The following is a 17,783-nucleotide window of genomic DNA, read 5'->3' as shown; positions in this document are numbered from 1 at the left end:
CAAAAACAAATACATACACAGAAAATTTAACCATCCATTATAGCCAATGGTTGTCATTTGAAACTGAATCTTTGGACTCAGGGACTTTTCGTTTTTCTCTATTATGGCTCAGCTTTCTAAGATCCGGTACAAGATTATGGTATATGCTGGATACTGCTCTTGCTTGAGGCCTCTCAACTAATGGGTCTTTGAGAATATTCTCTACAGAGTTATTCTGAAGAGTTAGTAATGTTGGGTTGTTGTTGGAGTTTCTTTTGATTTCCAAATTATGGTGCAAAGGAGAAGGATTAGGTGACACTGTTTTCTCACCTTGAACGATAGACGAAGAGGTGGATGCCATGCGTAATGCTGGTTTCATATCATTAGCTGTGATATATCTCTGGTAGTTCCTGGAAGAACCATCGTTGAGGAACTTGAAAAAGCCAATGGAACTATTTTTGATTTCAGTTGACATGTTCCGCAAGAATATATGAAAGTCGATGAAACTACCTTTCAGAGCATTGTTGATTGTTCGAACATACTGCTCTTGAACCACTTCAATGGAAGTATTCAAACACTCAATCGATTCTCTATAAAAGATAATTGTTTGGTTTTCGGTGGTTCGACTTTCCTTCTGTCTCAAGGAACGGAGTTCTTTCTTTCTCTGTGCTTTCAGGGCGTTGGCCTTCCTCTCTCTTTTGTCGACATAGCCGAGTTGAAGGGAAATGTTTTCATACTTTTGAAGCATTTCTTCTTGGAGCTTTACCATAACTTCCAACGATCTGGCATACTCAAAGATCAGCTTTGCACTTTCTTTATTTGGAAGAACATTTATCCAGCTATTCAGCTCCTTAATAAGCTCCGCTTCGCTCTGAATTTCCTTTTTCTTTGTTTTGAGTACTTTGCTTAGCTTCGCTTTAACTGAGTTTGATGAGGAAGGAGCATTCCCACCCAAATACTCCAACAACCTACCAAGAGACGGATTGTTCAAGGATACCGGGTTGTTAATGACTGTGTAAGCAGAACCGTTGGAAGCACTACAAAGATCTTGAAGGGAGTTCACTTGCGAAGAAGACGCCAAGGATAAGAGCTGGTTCATTCCCGTTCCAGTTCCAGTTGCCGGACTTGATCTTGAGCCTGATACAGTCCCAGGAATAGACATTGATCTAACTTTGTCCTCATGGAAACCTGGTCTATTTCTCTCGGGTCAGTAAGAAAACTATTTTTCCTTCTACATAGAAACCCACTTACGATTCATTTTGCATATTGATAACGAACTATAGAAAATGGTAAAAGACCACAAAATGAATGCTGTCCATCTATATTCATTGGGCTAACACAATAGAGGTTACAACATAGTTTAGTGTTGTTTGCAAAGATTAAAAATTTCATATTGCGGCTTCCCCCGCCTCACTTCTTAGAATTCAATACAACTTTAAACATGTCATACATTTCTTCCTACCTGTTTTTCGTAGTCGTAGCATCGCCATTGATGACCTTTTGATCTAGATTCAGACCGGTCACCTGTGAAACATAGTCTCTGCTCTTGTGGAGCAATGATTGGGCGGCAGCACGCGACGATTCGGTTGTAGACTCCACGTCTTTGTAGAGCTCTTCTGCCTTGGAAACGACATTTCGTTGCGTTTCGGCGACTTTTGGGATTTTTTCCTGCTCCAGTTTCCAAGCAAATCCGACGGTGTTCCCAAAAGTTTCCGGAAGGAATATTTTGAATGTGACCAAACCAAATGCCACCGGAGTAATAGCTCTGAGTAGAATGTTCCTCCTTCTGGCAAAAATGGATCCTGCCAAGGTGCCAACGATAACATAAATTCCATTTGGTAAAAGATCTTCTCTTTTTTCATGTAATTGGGCCACTTGCGAGGCTACTTTGGACTCAGTTTCATAGTATTTAGTGGAGACATTGTAAAATTTGTCCTCAGCTTGTTTATACACATCGTTTATGGTTTTTCTGACCGAGGAGAAAGTGGCTTCCAACGGGCTAGGGGATCGAATAGATATCCCATTGACAATCTTATTCTTACCTAAAGCTTCAATCTCAGTACCAGCTGCCGGAACAATGGTTCCAGGAATGGGAACCACGGAAGCATCGTCCTGATAGAATTGACGTTTCGACTCGTTCAAAATGACGCTACTATTAGTCCCCCAAAAGAAGGCCCCCAACGATAAACCAGACACACCCAGCTAAACAAGTTGTTAGTAAACACAGCCTCTCATTTAAAAAATCTTTTGCCAAACTTACCGCTGCTCTAAAACTCTTCATTTCAGTTGAATCTTTGTCACCTAACTAACCAATTGGACGGATCCTCGCTAGATATCTTTTCCTCCTTCTGTCGAGACGGATAATATGAACAATACCATGCTGACATAATCAAAGGGATCTTCGCTGGTTTCGGGGCGCACGACACTAGATCTTGGCTTTGTCAACGAACCCTTAACATACCAGGCAGTTCCTTAGCTTATAGAAGAGCAACGACTTGCTTGCACCGACGCAGTTTTGAATACGATAGTATTATGGCCTCCAATCCCTCTATTACCCCACCCAATGCCAAGCTGCCGCCGGGGACTCCACTGACAGTAGGAACCCATAGTGTCACTGTCATCAAGTATATTTCAGCAGGTAAGTTCATCAGCAATTTCCATTAAAAGTCTGTCTTTACTAACATTTGTTATAGGAGGATTTTCACATGTGTATACAGTAGAATGCAGCCCTCCGTTTGAGGGTAGCTCGATTGCATGTTTAAAGAGAGTCTCTGTACCAGATAAAGCCCAGTTGAACATATTGAGGGCTGAGGTTGACGCAATGAGAAGACTGAAGGGACACAAGTTTATTGTATCTTACATTGATTCACATGCATCTAGAATGGATAATGGAGTTGGATATGAGGTGTTTGTGTTGATGGAATACTGTGCTAATGGTACGCTAATTGACTTCATGAATACGCGGTTACACAACAAGCTGAAAGAGGATGAAGTATTGAAGATAATGTCGGACGTTTCCGAGGGAATTGCTATAATGCATTCTTTACAGCCCCCTTTAGTGCATCGAGACATCAAGATTGAAAATGTACTGATTTCCAGCGACTGGACGTATAAGCTCTGTGACTTTGGTTCAGCATCATCTCCTCTACGCCCTCCAAAAAATATCGAAGAGTTCAAAATATTACAAGATGATATTTTGAGGCATACGACCCCACAGTATAGATCCCCAGAGATGCTCGACCTTTACAGAGGCCATCCTATAAACGAAAAGGCCGATATGTGGGCTCTTGGAATTTTTTTGTACAAACTTTGCTACTACTGTACGCCTTTTGAAAGGTTCAATCCTGATCACACTCCAAATTATAAGGCTGAAGAGATGGCTATTGTAAATGGGTCGTTTCAGTTTCCAGACAGACCTCCATTTTCTCCCAGATTAAAGAATGTCATCAGCAAGCTATTAGTTTCTGATCCTCAAAAGAGACCACATATTTACCATCTCTTAGAAGAAATATGCAAGATGAGAAATGTTCCTGTTCCTATAGAGAACTTTTACAAACAGAGGAAACGCATTTCTCAACCTGATGTTAACGTTTCCAAAGTTCTCAACTTAACTACGAACGTCCAAAATGCTCCAATATCTACAACATCTTCGAGGACTTCTTCTGAGAAAAGAGATAAGGATCCATTTGCCAAGTTGGATAAGAGCCGTTTTATCAGCAATTCGGAGGCTAGTTTGAAGTCCCATCAACATCATCACAATAAACACAAAAGTATCGGTTCCCAAGCATCTAAGTTTTCGGGACCATCATCATCGTCATCATCATCATCGTCATCTGAGTCGGTTCCATCTCTTCCACCTCGTAGGACTTTAAGACCCGTCAGCTTATATGCATCTGATGATTTTTCAAGTCCAAAGATTCTAGATCAAGAGAAACGACCTTCATTGGAAGCTGCGAACAAGATTATCGACAGTGTAGCAAAAGAGCAAACAATAGAACTATCTCCGGGAAATAAGAATCACATTGACAGTAACGTGGATTTCTTGAGGGGGCTCTCCAAGAGTGAAAATTTGAAATCACGCAGAGCACAATTAACAGGCGAGGGCTTGGGTCACAGCAAAAAGAGTAGCATAGGAGGATTGAAGAATTTATTGACGGGCGGGAGAGATAGAGAGAGACAAGACAAGTGGTCATCAGTGGCACCTTCCAGATCTAGAACTCCAACACATGAGAACCATTATGCTAGCAGGAGTACCAGCTCGGAGTCATTAGATCTCCAAACAGAAGAATCATCCAAATCCAAGGTAAAGAGATCCTCATCTATTCAAAGGCGTATTAAAATGCTCCTCAATAAACCAGAGGACCCAGCACCTCATACAGCTGAAGGGTATGGGAAGTATACGGAAGCAGAAAGGAAAAACAACAATGCCAGTAGGGCTGATAACATCATACGGAATGTCTCCAAATCGTTAGAGAAAGCGAAGACACCTCCAAGAATAGTTCCTCAAAAGTATTCTGTTGTGGATCCAGTGAAAACTGCAGTCCCATATTCTTCCAGCAAGAAATCTGAGGCTGATAATGGCCAGCACCACCACAAGAAACCACCTCCAAAACCCAAGAAGCCAGAACATCTAACGACCTCTTTAAATCTATCTAAATCAAAAAAAGTCCAGAACAATAGCGATGTTTGGGATGAGTTTGATGAGATTACGGATAAAGAACTGACAGATTTACAAATAGACTTTCATAAGAGGTTCCCTAGCTCTCTTTAAAGACATTATAGTATTCATATGTATACTGAAGTAAATTACTTGGTCTTGGTAAAAAAAAAAGCGTACCTTACACAAATTGGGAAATAATATCCTCATTCGGTCACCGATTCTTCTGATATTTCCTGATAAACCTCACTCACTCGTTGAACAATCTGGCCCAGCTACTCTGTCAACTAGCACTTTACAGGGTATTTTCACCAGTAATAGCTTCATTCTGACAGTAGCCGGTTATTTCATTGGCCTATATTTAGAAAAATTGGAACAATGCGGCATGGATTTCAAGATGAGTACACATCTCAGCAGTACATGGACATGTTGGCCAATACTTTCTACATCTATTATGACGACAAGAGGCATGAGACGGCGGGAAACCCAACTACAGAAGAAGAGAAGGAAAAAAATTACAAAAAATACCAACCCATTGTCGATTGGAAGATCATGAAAGACCGACAGAAGACTGTTAGTGCAGCTATTGTGTTATGTCTGAACATTGGAGTTGACCCTCCTGATATCCTCAAGACTCAACCTTCTGCTAAAACAGAGGCTTGGGTAGATCCTCTGTCGTTCACAGATAATAAGAAGGCTATTGAATCCATTGGGAGAGCGCTGCAAACACAGTATGAGACCTTATCTTTGAGAACTCGCTACAAGCAATCTCTAGATCCATGTGTTGAAGACGTGAAACGATTTTGCAACACTCTAAGAAAGACTGCCAAAGATGAGCGTATCTTATTTCATTACAATGGCCACGGAGTCCCACAACCTACGCAGAGTGGAGAAATTTGGGTGTTTAACAGAGGATACACTCAGTATATTCCTATTTCATTGTACGATTTGCAGACATGGCTTGGAGCTCCTTGCATCTTTGTGTACGATTGTTCTTCCGCTGGAAACATAGTGACCAACTTCAAGAAATTTGTTCAGAAAAGAATCGACGACGATAATGACGGAAACCATGATATCAGTGCTCCTTCACCCACTGCTGCCTACATTGATTGTATCCAGCTAGCTGCGTGTAAGTCCAGCGAGATTCTGCCCATGAATCCAGACCTTCCAGCAGATTTGTTTACGTGTTGCTTAACATGCCCAATCGAGATCAGTGTAAAATGGTTTCTCCTACAGTCCCCTTTGAAATTTCATGGCTATTATGACCTTTTGTTGGATCAGAATGGACAGATACAGATTCCTGGTAAACTCACGGATAGAAGGACCCCACTGGGAGAATTAAATTGGATTTTCACAGCCATAACTGATACGATTGCATGGTCCAGTCTTCCAAGAGCTGTGTTCAAGAAACTTTTCCGGCAAGACTTGATGGTTGCTGCATTGTTTAGAAATTTTCTCCTTGCAAAGAAAATTATGACAGCAAATGGTTGTAATCCCATCTCAGATCCTCCATTACCGGATATCACTGATCATACAATGTGGGACTCTTGGGATCTCGCTATCGATCAAGTCTTGTCTCAATTGGTGAAGAATCATGAAAAATTATCTCGAGATCCTACTGCTTCAGCTAACACATTATTGAGAACAGAGCCCAATTCTGTTGCTCCCACACCCGTATCTACTACTACATCATTATCAGACTCTCAAGATGGAAATCAGACCCCCCAAAAGCCTCCAGCTCCAGCACCAAGTCAATCACAAGGTCAAATAATTAATAATTACCAGCATTCCACATTCTTTGAACATCACTTGACTGCTTTTGAGATTTGGTTGAAATATGGTTCAAGTTCCAAAGATCCCCCAGATCAGCTGCCAATTGTTTTACAGGTATTGCTATCACAAGTTCACAGATTGAGAGCTTTAATTTTACTTTCAAGATTCTTGGATCTAGGTCCATGGGCAGTTTATTTGGCCCTGTCTATTGGTATTTTCCCTTACATTTTAAAGCTTTTGCAGAGTCCAGCACAGGAACTTAAGCCGGTTCTAACTTTTATTTGGGCCAGGATAATGTCAATTGATCATAAGAATACTCAGCAGGAATTATGCAAAGATAAAGGATACAATTATTTTATCCAAATTCTGGTGGCTCCCAAACCTACGACTGCTGCTAGTGGAAACCACTTTTTGGTCAATGACGTCAACTATGAAGAGCATAAAGCGATGTCTGCATTCATTCTTTCCCTTTTTGTGAAGGAGTACAAACCTGGTCAGCGGCTTTGCTTCAGCTCAGACCTTGTTGGTACATGTTTGTATTACCTTGAAAAATCAGGACATCCTCTACTTAGACAATGGTGTGCACTTTTTACAGGCCAGTTATGGGCCAATTATCCCGATGGACGATGGATTTCTTATAAAGATGGACATGTTGAGCGTTTAACTAAACTGTTGAACGATCCGATTCCTGAGGTCAGAGCTTCCATTGTAATTTCGTTGACCAACTTTCTGACAACGCTATCTGATGATGAAGAACCGTCCACAATGATGATGGGTAAAGAAGAGTCGAACCAGCAAGAGGTAAAAGTTGCATTGTCAATGCTTTTCCTATTGGCGGATGGATCTCCCATTGTTCGTCGGGAAGTTGTCGTCTTTTTTTCCAAGTTCGTTATGAAGTATATCCATTTTTTCATTGTTAGTGCATGTGGTCAATTAGAGGAGGAAATAACTCTAATTGATGATCCCAGCATGATTGACGAAGTTAGGAGAAGAAGTATTAACTATGGAACCATCTACAGTTCTGTATTCAAAACGCTACTGATTATGAGTTCTGATCCTGACGATGGAGTAAAAGATTATGCGCAGAGTTTGGTAGATTTTATTATGATCAAATTGAATCAAAGTCCCCTTGGTGAGATTGTCTGTGATATGGAACAATATTTACTACAACGAAGTTCAACCAATGACACGACCCAGTTGAAATCAGATCAAGCCAGCTTGCATGGATTGGGGATGGTATCCAATGGAAACCAACTTAAAATCCATAAGACGAGAGATCCTAGCCATTCAAAGACAGGCAGCCGGTCTCAATCACTAAAAATTACTTCAAATAAGAATTCTACGACCATAACACCATTATTTGAAGGAAACCAACAAAATGGACATAATCAAAGATCTGTCTCCAACGTCTCAACCAGTTCACTTACTGATAGGATGAGTAATCTCGCATTAAATTGGCTGCGAAACTTTTCTGGTGCTAGCAACAGAAATATCCAAGATCATGACTCTCAGTTGGCCCCAGTGGATCTTTCACATTTGTATCTCGGATATGGTATCGAGCCCATTCCTCCTACACCTAGGTTTGTTCCTTTGAAACAATTGAGTCCAATCAGCGAACCAACAATGCCCTTACATAGTAAATTCTTTGAGTACAGCATGGAATACTTTCAAGAGCCTCAAATTGGTGTGAATGATGTGGATGAACCAGGAAGTTTTGAGTACACCAGGAGACTTTGGAGAAGGAACCGGAACGAGTCAATTATTAATGAAACACAACCACAAAAGGATTTGGCTATTTCAGGGGATTGGAACAACAATATTGCTACATTCAACAATACCACTCAGCCAAAACTGTTAAAATTTACACAATTTGATAGCTATCTTGTATCTGCTGATGAGAAAGACAATATTACATGTTTCAACTGGGAAACCAATGAACAATTATCCAGGTTTTCTAATAACAACCCATTTGGTACTAAGATCACTGACATGAAGTTTATTAATGAAGATGATAACGCAATGCTGTTGACAGGGTCTTCTGATGGTGTAGTCAGAATCTACAAAAATTTCCAATCTATGGAGGATATCAGGTTGGCCACTGCTTGGAGGGCATTAACCGATCTTCTGCTTACCTCTCGAACCACAGGATTGGTTTCTGAATGGCAACAATCCACTGGATCATTGTTAGTCAGTGGTGACGTCAAGATTATTAGGATTTGGGATGCTCCTCGTGAGCTATGCGTGGTCGACATCCCTGCCAGGTCTACGAGTTCCATAACCTCTCTGACATCCGACCAAGTTGCTGGAAATATTTTCGTTGGAGGATTTGGTGACGGAACTATTCGTGTCTACGATCGAAGACTGGACTCTAGAGATTCAATGGTTAAGATTTGGCAAAACAGGGAATCAAGAGGAATGATTAAAAACGTTCATATGCAAAGAGGTGGACATCGAGAGCTCATGAGTGCATCCAATAATATGGTCAATCTTTGGGACATTCGACTAGATAAACCAATCGAGTCATTTCCTCATAGATCTATCACTGCTTCCTTAATCCATGAGCATGCTCCAGTGATCCTGACCGCTTCCAAGATAGTTAATGTCGCTACCACCACAGGTGAACATGTTTCAACTATCAGAGATCCCTCGCCATATTTATCCAATAAGACTGCTGGCTACGTTTCTTCCATGATGCTTCATCCGCATAGAATGATGGTGGCCACGTCACACACCCAAGACTCTCATATTCAGTTGTACAAGTGCACTGATAAACTAGTGCAGGAACACGATGGTTACTAGGCGCATCTACTATGATATGATGTGATGTAAAAAAGAAGCCACATGCATATAGTGTACCGAATCAATAATTTACCCCAGACACTTGAAGATGTCTCCATATGTAATTTAATGACCGATCATCCCTTACAGTTTTTTCTTCCCTAATTAAGTGTTTGAATGTTTACTTCTAATGGCAGTTGTGGCCCTGCCACAGCGCTAGATAATCTCAGCAAGAGAGTCGGGCAGGACCGTACTTTGGAAAATGACCACGTAGCAAGATTTAGGGATCAAAATAGTAGCCAGAATAGAGCCTTTAGAGCCGAGTCATCTTTTAACACCACCGCAGGAGCGGAATTTGGCCAGTTTCAAAACACATCTGTTCAAAGGAATTATTTCCCTTCTGCTGAGCTAATTAGGAAGAATACCAGATTTGGCGATAATTGGAGTTCAGAGTTTAGGCAACAACAGGAGAATAACAAATGGGTTGAAGATTTTGGCGCAATGAACCTAGAGAACGTCCGTATGGAACAGGAGCAAAGCTTCCAGACCATGGATCAGAGAACTAACATGCAAGCAATGTCTTCAACTGCAAATGCTTGGACTCAAGAGTTCAACCATATGCAACATAACAAAGAAATGGAATATGAAATGAGAATTCGGGAAACCCAGAGACTTGTTAATGCGCCTGCAAGAGAAGTATTTAGTATGGTAAATCAGCACTCTCAGCAGCATAATCAGAACTTTACTCATAATCAGACGCAACTGGGGGACCAAAGTCACTACATGACAAACCTTGCATTTGAGAGACAATTCGAAACAGTTCAGAATGAAATTGACGGTATGGATATGTTCTCCGACTCAGAACAAGTAGAGCAACAAAAGGAGCTACAGAAGGAAGATGACAATAATGATATAGAGACTACCAAGTTTGCAGAGATTGCCCAGCAGGTCTTCAACCAAATGAACAACGTGGACACTACTGTTTCGCAGAACACTGAGCATAAATTCAAACAATCTAACTTCCTCAGGTTGATGGATAAGGTCGCACAGAGGGAAGTCGAAATTAATGGCAGCGGAGATAGATTCATAGACAAGACTGGCAATGACATCAGGGATTATTTACCGGATCCTTTATCCGATCTAAGGTAATCAATAATATTATTCCAGGGCTAGTTTTTGACTGCACCCCATTTATCGTAACTATATAATCCGATAATTGTGAGAACTAATCCGCACCACTGCACGTTGTTCAGTTTTGTAGCCTCCCAGAAAATAGAAAATCCAATGATGGTGATTCTTTTCATGATGTTTGCGATAGAATAATTAATAGGACTAATCATGCCTAGTATTTGAAATGCCACCAGTGACTGACAAAAATGAGCAAAACCGTTCAGGATTAACAAAAACAGTAGGCCAGGTGTTAATTGGAGTAAGGAAAGGGTTTTTTGTTGGACGAAAACGTTAGATTCCAGAATCACGTATAACGGCAACGTTAATGAAAAGCCTATGATGGAACAATAAAACAAGATGGTTAACTTGTCAAACTTCTCTGCTTTGTTATTTTCCGAATTCTTGTATTGCGGTAGGATAGTGTCATCGTCACCTTTCAATTTGGAGTCGACATCTCCGTTTAACTGGTTTTCTTTGAAAGTAAGGGCTTTTTTAGCAAATATGTTCTGGGAGACGAAGATCAACATGGAGAGAAATGCAAATAGACATCCTTGGAAGAACAGATCGTTGTTTATTGAAAGGTTGTTTTTTAAACAACTGAGCATGACCCCGGACACTAATGGGATTAATGTTAAATATGTTTTGATAGGATAGTGTTTGTGAAATATCAAGCGGTAGGCGAAGACCGTGACAATTGGAGAAAGTGCCTTGATTGTATGAACCAAAGATACTGGAATGATGGACGTTGCTTTATGACCGGTGATATGGCCTAAGAATTGGAACATGCCCATGGGTATAGTTGTTGATAAAATATTCCGCTTGATTGTAAGAAATGAGTCTTTCAGGGTGAAGAATGCAGAATCGATGTCTTTTGGGAATGTCCCCGGGGGAAATCGTTTCGACATCTTGGAGGAGGTTTTGTATACTCTGGAGTCATGTTGGTTGACAGCGATAATCGTTACCAAGCAAAAAAATGCATTCAGTAAAAACTGAAATTCGGTGAGAGTCACAGGATAAGAAAACTGTCTCAATATCTGCTTTGTGCTGTTATTGCTGACAACAGAACTAGAATACCAAAGGAAGCACATTCCGCAAAGTTTAAAGTTGACATATGGAAGTAAACTTCGCAGATTGTAGCCATGGAAGCTGACATTCGAATGGGAACTTGAATTTGAACGTGTTTTTCTGACGACAAAGTCGGACTCATGATTATAGGCAGTGCCATTTAGTGGCTCACTAGGAGTTCTATGCTGAAAGTTGGTAGAGCTGAGCAAAATTCTAGAGTTGCCCTTCCCATCGTGATTGAGACTTGAACCCGAATAAGAAACAAGATTCTGCGTAATGATCATTACCGTACCAATAATAGTTCTGGCCAGTACTTTAAAGCGAATGAAAAGGTGAAATTACCTAGGTGAAACGAATGGAACACGATGTGGAGCACTGGAGATGGCTAAAGTTGGGTGATAATGTTTTTGGGTAAAAATAAGTCAGTGTAAGAAATCAAAAGAAACGAGGAACACGCGGAAAAATAACAATTACGCGCGAATAGAGAGGAATGGCTAGCTAGAAGCAATGCGAGGATTAAGTGAGCAGATAGATGTTTTTAGTCTGTTTAGGGAACCTGAAATTTCCTAAAACAGGTAGTTCTAGTCCTCAAGATGATGATAATTGTTGGAACAATTTTCATCGCTAGCGTTAGCAACATACCTTCTATCCTCGATTTTCTACCGTCTAAGAGGAGTAAGTACGGCTCTTTGCTACTACGAATATTTAAAGTAGAAAGTGTGACACATGTTGCAACTACTGTAATATGCTCCAGGATATCTCAGAATATACTTGATAAAGATATAGGTGTCTAATTTTCCTACAATTACCTGTGTAGAGGCTGGGAGGAACAGGCGTGTTTATTTGCTCGGCCTATTCATTCGGTCATACGACCAAGTAAAAACCACAACTAAATAAATAAATAAATAAATAGATTAGACCCATTAGGAAAGGCCTTTCTCCTTTTGTTGTTCTCCTGTGTATATATGCAAACAGATGGATCTATACTATGATGTGAAAGTATTCTGCTTTCGTAGGCGGCGTTCTAGTGGTTCTCTTTTTTCCTTTCTTGTCTTGATTATCGTTAAGCAAATGATAGATAGCTGTTGGCTTTCTCGTCCTTGATCTTTTCGATCTTGGAACCAAAGCTACCCACACACTTGGCCATTGTAGGAGAAGATTTGGAGATGACATCCGTGAAGTAGAAGTTCTCGATCGGGTTCTTGAGTAAAACTCCTTTGGATTGAATTCCGGGTTTAACCAGAGATTGGAATCCAACCTTAGCGATGCCCTCTGACACTGGCTCTACAACCTCGTGACGTAAGAGGTGAGGAGCAACATCAGCCAATCTGGATCTCATTTCGTATAGGTTATCATAGGGCAAAGTGGCTCCCAAGTATTCACTGAGAGCTCTAATGATCATCCAATCTTCTCTAGCAACACCAGGAGGGTTCGTGGCGGCTCTAGTCGACTGGACTCGGCCTTCTGTGTTGACGTATGTAGCAGTCTTTTCGGTGTAAGCAGAGCCTGGTAGGATAACATCGGCGAAGGAAGCTCCCAAGTCACCGTGGTGTCCCTGGTATACAACGAATGCGTCCTTTGGGATATCTTTGTTGACGATTTCATCAGCACCTAGTAGGTAGATAAACTTGGCTTTGGTGTTGGCAACCTCTGGGGATTGAGTGGTGAATCCAACATCCAAAGCACCGACGCGAGAAGCTTCACGGTGCAACAAATTGAATCCATTCCATTCTGGAGTGACGATGTTTGCATTGGAAGTGACAAATTTGGCCACAGTTGCATATACAGCCTCGGCATCTTGAGTTTCTGTAACCCCAGATCCAATGATGATCAAAGGCTTGGAAGCTTCAGATAATTTCTTTCCAACTTCACCGGTAAGGGCCTTAGCCAAGGCATTGACATCGCTACCAAGGTGGTTCAACTCAAAAGTGGAGTCAAATTCCTCACCAACGTGGTGGACTTCAAGGTCTGAACGTAGCCACACCTTTCTGATCCTTGCATTTAACACTGCGGCTTCATGTCTTGGATTAGTACCGACCAATAATATCTGGTCAGCCTCTTCAATGTTGTCAATAGTTGAATTGAAGATATAGTTAGATCTAAAGTCGGCTCCATGGGCTGGAGGAACAGTTGTTGCATCTCCATCAGTAGAAACATTTTCTGAGCCCAATTTGTTGACCAAGTCTTTCAGAGCTACAATAGATTCTAGATCTGTCAGGGAACCAACGATTGCCTTAATCTCGTTCTCCTTTGGTTGAACCTTCTGGAAACCTTCAGCGATGGTGGCCAAAGCCTCCTCCCAAGTAGCGTCCACAAATGTGTTTCCTTGTCTGATCAATGGTTTAGTCAGACGTTGAGTCTTCAGACCGTCACAGGCGAATCTGGTTTTGTCACTGATCCATTCTTCATTAATCTCATCATTCAATCGTGGCAGAACTCTCATAACCTCAATACCTCTAGTGTCTACACGAACATTGGAACCCAGAGCATCGTGAACATCAATTGTTTCAGTTCTCTTCAGCTCCCAAGGTCTTGCTCTGAAAGCATATGGCTTGGAAGTCAATGCACCCACGGGACACAGGTCAATGACGTTAGCAGACAACTCAGAGTTGACGTTTCTCTCGACATAGGTACCAATTTGCATGTCATTTCCACGTCCTGCAGTTCCAAACTCAGGAGCACCGGCGACATCGTTCAGGAATCTAACACATCTTGTACAATGGATACAACGGTTCATGGAGGTCTTGATCAGAGGACCAATGGCCTTATTCTCAACGGCCCTTTTTCCAACAATTTCATGGAAACGGCCACGATCACTACCATATCTCAAGGACTGTTCTTGTAAATCACACTCACCACCTTGGTCACACACAGGACAATCCAAGGGGTGGTTCTCCAGTAACATCTCAGTAACACCCTCTCTGGCCTTTTTGATCTTAGGAGTGTTAGTCAAGACACTCATACCATTCTGAACGGGCATGGCACAAGAAGCTGCCAATTTGGGGGATCTCTCAATTTCAACCAAACACATACGACAGTTACCTGCTACAGCCAACTTTTCATGGTAGCAGTACCTTGGAATGGTGACACCAGCCTTCTCTGCTGCCTGAATAATGGAAGAACCGGCTTCTATGGATACCTTTACACCGTCGACTGTCAATTCGACCTCCTTCAACTGTCTCCTAGTAGTGCTGAAGAGACGGGCTGTTGGAATTCTACTTATTGATCTTTTCACTGAAAGCATTCTCGTTAAGAAATAAACAAACCAATTAGAGAATCCGAAATAGAATGAAAAGTGATGGTCTATCTATCTTTTGTATTCTTCTTCTCCAGATACTCGGATCTAACTCTGAACAAAAGGTTGGTATTGGTTTTTTATTGATTACTGCCCAAATTGTTGGCCTGTGATTGGAGTTGGGGTTTTGGGTAGCGCACGTTCAATTTGCGATGCACTACTATCATCGAGCCTGACTTACGTAAGTCGAACAACTATATGGATAGTAAACCAGAAAACAGATCTCCAGAGAATAAAAGCTAAAAGAAGAGAATATGTACCCAGCTTTTCTAATGAATTAGTATACCAGACATAATTGAATTTCATTGTTCAGAACTAGAAGAAAACACCAACTATAAATTGTATTATCAAAGTAGAAAATGAAGAAGAGATCAAATTGCATCTATGCCATATAGAACTGCCTCTTTTCCCATTGTAATTTGTTATAAGAGAGAACGGTGATGTAATTTTTAAAGCAAATAACATGTCTTTCTATGGTGAGCCGTGGAAACTATATGGAAAATTTTGGATGGAATGTGCGATATCAATTATAGAGATATGTAATTCTAGTACAGAAGATCAAGTAGATCCGAGAAAATCACCTGAAAATTACAATGAAAAGAAAGAAGTAAGGGTATATACTCAATCAGGACAAAATAAAATAAGAAATGAATATTTGAATATTCAAAAGCTGAAGATAATAAGAGTCATATATCAATGAATTAAATTAAAATCACTTAAACGATGGCACCTATGTATACATTGAGAATAATAAGACTTACTAAAGTGCATAAATAAAGCCATGGATTGGAAAATAGAAGTTGAATGGTCATAGGAGCCATTAAAAATATGTTATGCAACGTGCTACTTGAAGAAAAAGATTATGAAAAATTCAAAGTATAACTAATCATACTCAAACTCTAACTCGGGAGCTTCATCTTTATAAAATTATTTTTTAATTGTAACTGATGGTTATACCACATTATGTGCCTTAGCAGAAGCCAATAAGAATTTAATCTTATAGCCATGATCTATAAATTTATTATATATAATTACACCTTAATAAAACTGCTGAAGCAAAAGACGGATCTTACTCTTTCTATCAGAGATGAGTTTATTTTAATTGGTGGGGTATGTGCAAAAGAATTCTTTTTACGCTATGCTATATGTGTGGGGCACCTGCTAGTTGATGGGATATGGTTTACTCTACCGTTTTGATGATGGAAGTTCGTAGTTTATCTTTTCACCCATGAATCCTCCTGATTCCTTTTTCTGAGACAGAACTTGATAAAGTGGAGCGTTTGTGGAATCGTCTTCCGTTTCGTTTGTCGTGTCGTGTCTCATTGTTGGAATTTCGTTACTAACAGATTTGATGGGAATGTAGTCAGTGGATTCTTTGTCGTATCTTGGAATAAATTGTTCCTCCTCCTCCTCTTCCTCTTCCTCTTCCTCGTCATTATCCTCCTCCTCCTCACTGTCCGGATGTATGCTACCCCAGGAATCTCTCTCAATTGGGGGTCCTAAATTCTTCATTAATGGCTCTTTGAAAACACCATCTGCGTCCATATTAGGATAAGACGGCGGTGGTCCTAGTTTAGCCATTTGAGCGACCCATGGAGGCTTCTCATGATTAGCTATTCCTAAAGCAGTTCTTAGTCGAGAAGAAACTTTACCAGGGACGAAATTTTCGAGTTCAAAAGTTTCAGAGCCCCTTCCTTCGTAATAAACATCCCCGAAAGCCAGCATCGGAGGTTTAGTTTGAAATTTCGTAAATGCATCATGTAACCGTTGAAAGTCAATGTCTAACTTGCCCATCTTAGGCTGAACTTTGTCTCTAGTTCTTTGTTTGAGAGTAGATTCATCTTCCTGAGATACATCTCTCATTTCCATGATACCAGTGTCACGAATGAAATCTGGCAATCTAAAAGGAGGTTTTTCAAAGCCCCTCTTAGAAGATAGGTAATCTCTCTTGGATTGCCAATGGACAGGAACTTTGACTGCACGCAATAAACATTTCAAGTAGACGTTTAAAGTTGGATCTTCAGCGTCGGCATCATACCATTCGACCAGATCAGGTCTAGCAGCGTACTTTTTCAACTCCGTTAAAGATATCCCGTAAAGTCTTTTCTTTTCCTTTTTTGATAGATGTGTCTGTGTTTGGGTTCGTTCTTTATCAGAGTCAGCTTCGTCCTCTGAAGAACTACTATATATAATCTCTTCCTTTCTGGATTCCAAGGGGGTGGGCTCAAAGTTCAATTTCTCTTCAACTGGAACAAACTTTGCAAATATGTTTTGAAACTCCTGAGCAAGTGGCCCCTCCAGTCCACCAGTGTCAGGTTGTGCTATGGTTACTTCATCATTGTCATCGGAAACAGGAATAGGTTCGGAGCTGTCACTTTTCTTAACTGAAAATCCATTTTCCTGATCAGGCACCCCCTTAGTTTTTCTTAGTTTGGCACGTAATCGCCTTTGCTGGTTCTTGGATCTCTTAGCCATGATATCCAAGGATTGCTAGTTAAGGAGGAAAATCTTGAGATGATGTCCTTCAAGCGATTGACTATCCACGTGACCAGTAATTTTTTGATTACGTGAGCGTTGATGGTGATCAATCCAGACACTACAGTGCGGCTTTGAAACAACATTACGCTCTTCCTGCTATATTATGTTTGACAATAGTACCATGGATTCACAGGAGTGATCCGTTTTCAGATTACGCGGAAAGAGTTTTGGAAAAGAACTAAAGTCCCTAGGAAAGTTCACCTTATTGCTCAATGCTATGCTACAAGCTTGATCGTGACTTGCTATATTATTTGATCAATATCCACGGTCAAAACAATCTTCAGATGTCAACTGATTCATGCATGAAAGGGATAGTGCTGATCGGCTGTTTGAGTTTCTTGCGCTTCTCATCGTAGTACTAGAATCGCCTCATATCAAGATAGCATTGGGTCGGCTACAGTGTAGCGTATCAACTACAGAGCGCTCTTTCATTTCAAGTTGACATTGTCTCTATCAGAAATCCTCCACACTTAGCAGAATCCTGATCAGGTTGGTGTTCAGCGAAGGTTCATCTTCGATATTTTCATG

The 17,783-nt window shown here is 40.8% G+C and overlaps 8 protein-coding genes across 8 annotated transcripts; 3 read left to right on the top strand and 5 right to left on the bottom strand.

Moving 5' to 3' along the window:
- Positions 1 to 37: 37 nt before the first annotated feature.
- On the bottom strand, positions 38 to 1,141 carry PAS_chr2-1_0848 (uncharacterized protein; the record flags this gene model as incomplete). Its single annotated transcript, XM_002491324.1, has 1 exon — positions 38 to 1,141. The coding sequence occupies one exon, from the start codon at positions 1,139 to 1,141 to the stop codon at positions 38 to 40; it is 1,104 nt and encodes a 367-aa protein (XP_002491369.1).
- A 296-nt stretch (positions 1,142 to 1,437) lies between these two features.
- Positions 1,438 to 2,260, bottom strand: PAS_chr2-1_0461 (uncharacterized protein; the record flags this gene model as incomplete). The annotated part of the gene is made up of 2 exons (XM_002491323.1): positions 1,438 to 2,181; positions 2,240 to 2,260. The coding sequence occupies 2 exons, from the start codon at positions 2,258 to 2,260 to the stop codon at positions 1,438 to 1,440; spliced, it is 765 nt and encodes a 254-aa protein (XP_002491368.1).
- Positions 2,261 to 2,511: 251 nt separating this feature from the next.
- PAS_chr2-1_0460 (Protein serine/threonine kinase) lies at positions 2,512 to 4,750 on the top strand (the record flags this gene model as incomplete). Its single annotated transcript, XM_002491322.1, has 2 exons — positions 2,512 to 2,617; positions 2,673 to 4,750. 2 exons carry the CDS (start codon positions 2,512 to 2,514, stop codon positions 4,748 to 4,750), a joined length of 2,184 nt encoding a protein of 727 aa, XP_002491367.1.
- Positions 4,751 to 5,014: 264 nt separating this feature from the next.
- PAS_chr2-1_0459 (Subunit of TORC1, a rapamycin-sensitive complex involved in growth control) lies at positions 5,015 to 9,208 on the top strand (the record flags this gene model as incomplete). Its single annotated transcript, XM_002491321.1, has 1 exon — positions 5,015 to 9,208. The coding sequence occupies one exon, from the start codon at positions 5,015 to 5,017 to the stop codon at positions 9,206 to 9,208; it is 4,194 nt and encodes a 1,397-aa protein (XP_002491366.1).
- Positions 9,209 to 9,364: 156 nt separating this feature from the next.
- Positions 9,365 to 10,336, top strand: PAS_chr2-1_0458 (Peroxin 20; the record flags this gene model as incomplete). The annotated part of the gene is made up of 1 exon (XM_002491320.1): positions 9,365 to 10,336. The coding sequence occupies one exon, from the start codon at positions 9,365 to 9,367 to the stop codon at positions 10,334 to 10,336; it is 972 nt and encodes a 323-aa protein (XP_002491365.1).
- A 20-nt stretch (positions 10,337 to 10,356) lies between these two features.
- Positions 10,357 to 11,706, bottom strand: PAS_chr2-1_0457 (Protein involved in ER-to-Golgi transport; the record flags this gene model as incomplete). The annotated part of the gene is made up of 1 exon (XM_002491319.1): positions 10,357 to 11,706. The coding sequence occupies one exon, from the start codon at positions 11,704 to 11,706 to the stop codon at positions 10,357 to 10,359; it is 1,350 nt and encodes a 449-aa protein (XP_002491364.1).
- A 779-nt stretch (positions 11,707 to 12,485) lies between these two features.
- Positions 12,486 to 14,666, bottom strand: PAS_chr2-1_0456 (Hypothetical protein; the record flags this gene model as incomplete). The annotated part of the gene is made up of 1 exon (XM_002491318.1): positions 12,486 to 14,666. The coding sequence occupies one exon, from the start codon at positions 14,664 to 14,666 to the stop codon at positions 12,486 to 12,488; it is 2,181 nt and encodes a 726-aa protein (XP_002491363.1).
- A 1,236-nt stretch (positions 14,667 to 15,902) lies between these two features.
- On the bottom strand, positions 15,903 to 17,192 carry PAS_chr2-1_0455 (Protein required for assembly of U2 snRNP into the spliceosome, forms a complex with Hsh49p and Hsh1; the record flags this gene model as incomplete). The annotated part of the gene is made up of 1 exon (XM_002491317.1): positions 15,903 to 17,192. One exon carries the CDS (start codon positions 17,190 to 17,192, stop codon positions 15,903 to 15,905), a length of 1,290 nt encoding a protein of 429 aa, XP_002491362.1.
- Positions 17,193 to 17,783: the final 591 nt, after the last annotated feature.

Source organism: Komagataella phaffii, chromosome 2 (assembly GCF_000027005.1).
Source record: "Komagataella phaffii GS115 chromosome 2, complete sequence".
Lineage (NCBI taxonomy): Eukaryota > Fungi > Ascomycota > Pichiomycetes > Pichiales > Pichiaceae > Komagataella > Komagataella phaffii.
The sequence above is the reverse complement of the archived record's forward strand: the minus strand, read 5'-3'. Positions and strand labels throughout refer to the sequence as shown.